This window comes from Saprolegnia parasitica, assembly GCF_000151545.1.
Source record: "Saprolegnia parasitica CBS 223.65 unplaced genomic scaffold supercont2.826, whole genome shotgun sequence".
In the NCBI taxonomy this organism is placed as follows: Eukaryota; Oomycota; class Saprolegniomycetes; order Saprolegniales; family Saprolegniaceae; genus Saprolegnia; species Saprolegnia parasitica.
In genome coordinates, this window is record NW_012157220.1 from 1,067 (window position 1) to 3,234 (window position 2,168).

The 2,168-nt window shown below is 56.0% G+C and overlaps 2 protein-coding genes across 2 annotated transcripts in view; one reads left to right on the plus strand and one right to left on the minus strand.

Annotated features, from left to right (window-relative positions):
* Positions 1-418, plus strand: part of SPRG_22390 (hypothetical protein) — a gene marked incomplete at both ends in the record, with an annotated part of 1,199 nt that extends 781 nt beyond the window's left edge. Inside the window, one exon of the mRNA XM_012357274.1 lies at positions 65-418. Within this exon, the coding sequence (XP_012212664.1) occupies positions 65-418 (354 nt within the window). The remainder of the gene's footprint in view (positions 1-64) is intronic.
* Positions 419-452: 34 nt separating this feature from the next.
* Positions 453-1,021, minus strand: SPRG_17826 (hypothetical protein; the record flags this gene model as incomplete). Its single annotated transcript, XM_012357275.1, has 1 exon — positions 453-1,021. One exon carries the CDS (start codon positions 1,019-1,021, stop codon positions 476-478), a length of 546 nt encoding a protein of 181 aa, XP_012212665.1. The 3' UTR covers positions 453-475.
* Positions 1,022-2,168: the final 1,147 nt, after the last annotated feature.

Below are 2,168 nucleotides of genomic sequence, written 5' to 3' on the forward strand. Positions count from 1 at the left end.
CGCCAAGAGCCTCAATCAGCCGCTGCACACGATAGCGCTCGAGGCAACGATTGTATCGACTGAGGACCGGTCGGCAGGTGGCGTCCATGTCGACGGCGTCGTTCTCGTCGGTGCGTCCTGGCTGCCCGATGCCACCGGTGTGCACACGTTGCAAGCACCGACGCCAGAGTCGGCGACGACGGGCCCACTCCTACTGCACTTTGCACCGCGTACCGTACCAGCATCAAATGGACTCGACGACGCTGCGACGACTTGCCGCGCCCCGTCCACGGTGCCATTGCCCCTGCTGCGCACGGTTGTGTCCGATGCTGCGACCGCGGGCGTCACCGAAGTCGTGCACCTTGTGTACCTCCCAAGCACCCTCTCGGCGGCCGATGTGCTCGAGCGGGGCGTTCACCTCGCCATTCGAGATGCGTAGAACCTACTTATACCCGTCGACACTTCACCAAAAAGACACGACAGCGTATTTAAAGGCTTATTGAAAGAGGTCCCAATCGTGCACAGCGAGCGAGCGGAAGATGGCCTTAAGAAAGACCGAGCCTTCGTCAACGTCGGTGGGAACGTGGCCGCGGCTGCTGCTGTTGGGGTCCACAGAGATGGGCACGGTGACCGAGACGACGAGGTCGGTCGTCGCGCGCGGGAGGCGCAGGCAGCACACGTAGACTTGAATCACGTTCTTGGCGGCCTCCTTGTACTTGGCGACGGCCTGCGTACCGACAGCAATGTGCGCAGGGACTTGGAGCCCATGCACCTCGGACGCGGGCATCGTAAACGCTTGCGCGACGTGGCGGTCCGTCGGCGCGCACGCGTTCGAGTCGGCGATTTCGTTAAAGTAGAACACACCAGTGGCGCTGTCACCAATGGTGTCCTCCATTTGCAGGAGCTCAATGATGACGCAGCGGTCGGTCGCGGCGTCGGCGAACACCTCTTGGTTGTCGGGCACTTGGCGAAACTCGCTCACGTCGGCAAAGCCGCTGGGCACGTCGCACGAGATGGCGCCACCGAAGAGCGAGCGCTTCATAGTTGGCAAATGAAATAGTGAGGCAGCAAGGCACGGCGGACGAACGGTGAGGCGATGGCTTCGTCCCACGCGGTGTCAAGTCGATGATGGTCGTCCACGTTCACGCTCGCTGCCCAATTGTATGCCAGTCCTTTGCATTGTTTAAAACGTGTGCTAAATTCATGTTGTAAACATGTCACGTTTGTAAAGAAAAAAGAAGCACGATCGCAGATCCAGTGTAGAATGTGGTACAAAGATGTGTGCAAACTGTTTTCCACACTTTTAAAAAATGTTTTTATACATTCTTTTTACAAATTCTGTAAAAAGAATGTGGGACCCCTGTATTTTTATAATTAAATTGCATGACCAGCCACGATCAAGCGAAGTTTCTGTTCAAATTCGTGTGAAAAATGACTTCCACACTTTACAGTGGCGTTCTTACACACTCATTTCTACAAGATTCACCAAGTCCAGATGGCTACCCGCCAGCTTTCGGACAGGTTTCCAGGGCCCAGAACGCTGTCCTACACTCGACTTCCACGCCGTAGAGAAGTAAGATATAGCTTGGTGTAGTTGATATAACCAGTGAATAATTGATGATCTACAGAGTAAGAACATTAGGTGCATAACAGCATAACAGCGTAATGTTAGCATTGCATTAGGGTCTCCTGGCGTCAACAGCGTGTGCGCTGATGTTGTTGTTGAAGTGGGTCTTCTATTACTACAGATAAAACTATGCTAAGTAAAATTGTCGGACTTTCTTCGTTGTGTGGACTCGGTTGAGGGACTTGATTTAGGCAGTCGGAGGCAGGAGCGCGATCCGCGGGACGAGGTGACGTCGCGGCCACTCGTGTTGGGCGAGGAGCCGGAGAAGCCGACAAAGAGCAGGCTGCTCGGGCTCTTGTACGAGGCTGTGGTGCAAGTGTAGCTGAGCGACGCGTGCCGCCTTGACGGCAATCGTCCATGGACTTGGCAGCGGTAGGTCGGCGCGAAAGACGCGATCGTTCCAGACTCGCCAGACGTTGAACCAGACGCAGGCGCGGAGCTCGGGCCAGAGGTAGCGGAACGCGGCTTGGTGCTTGTTGGACGCCGTCTTGGGCGTCGAGGAGAGGTAGCCTGAGAGCGTAGTCGGCAAGGTCACGCCCAGAGGGATCATGACGGCGTGAAG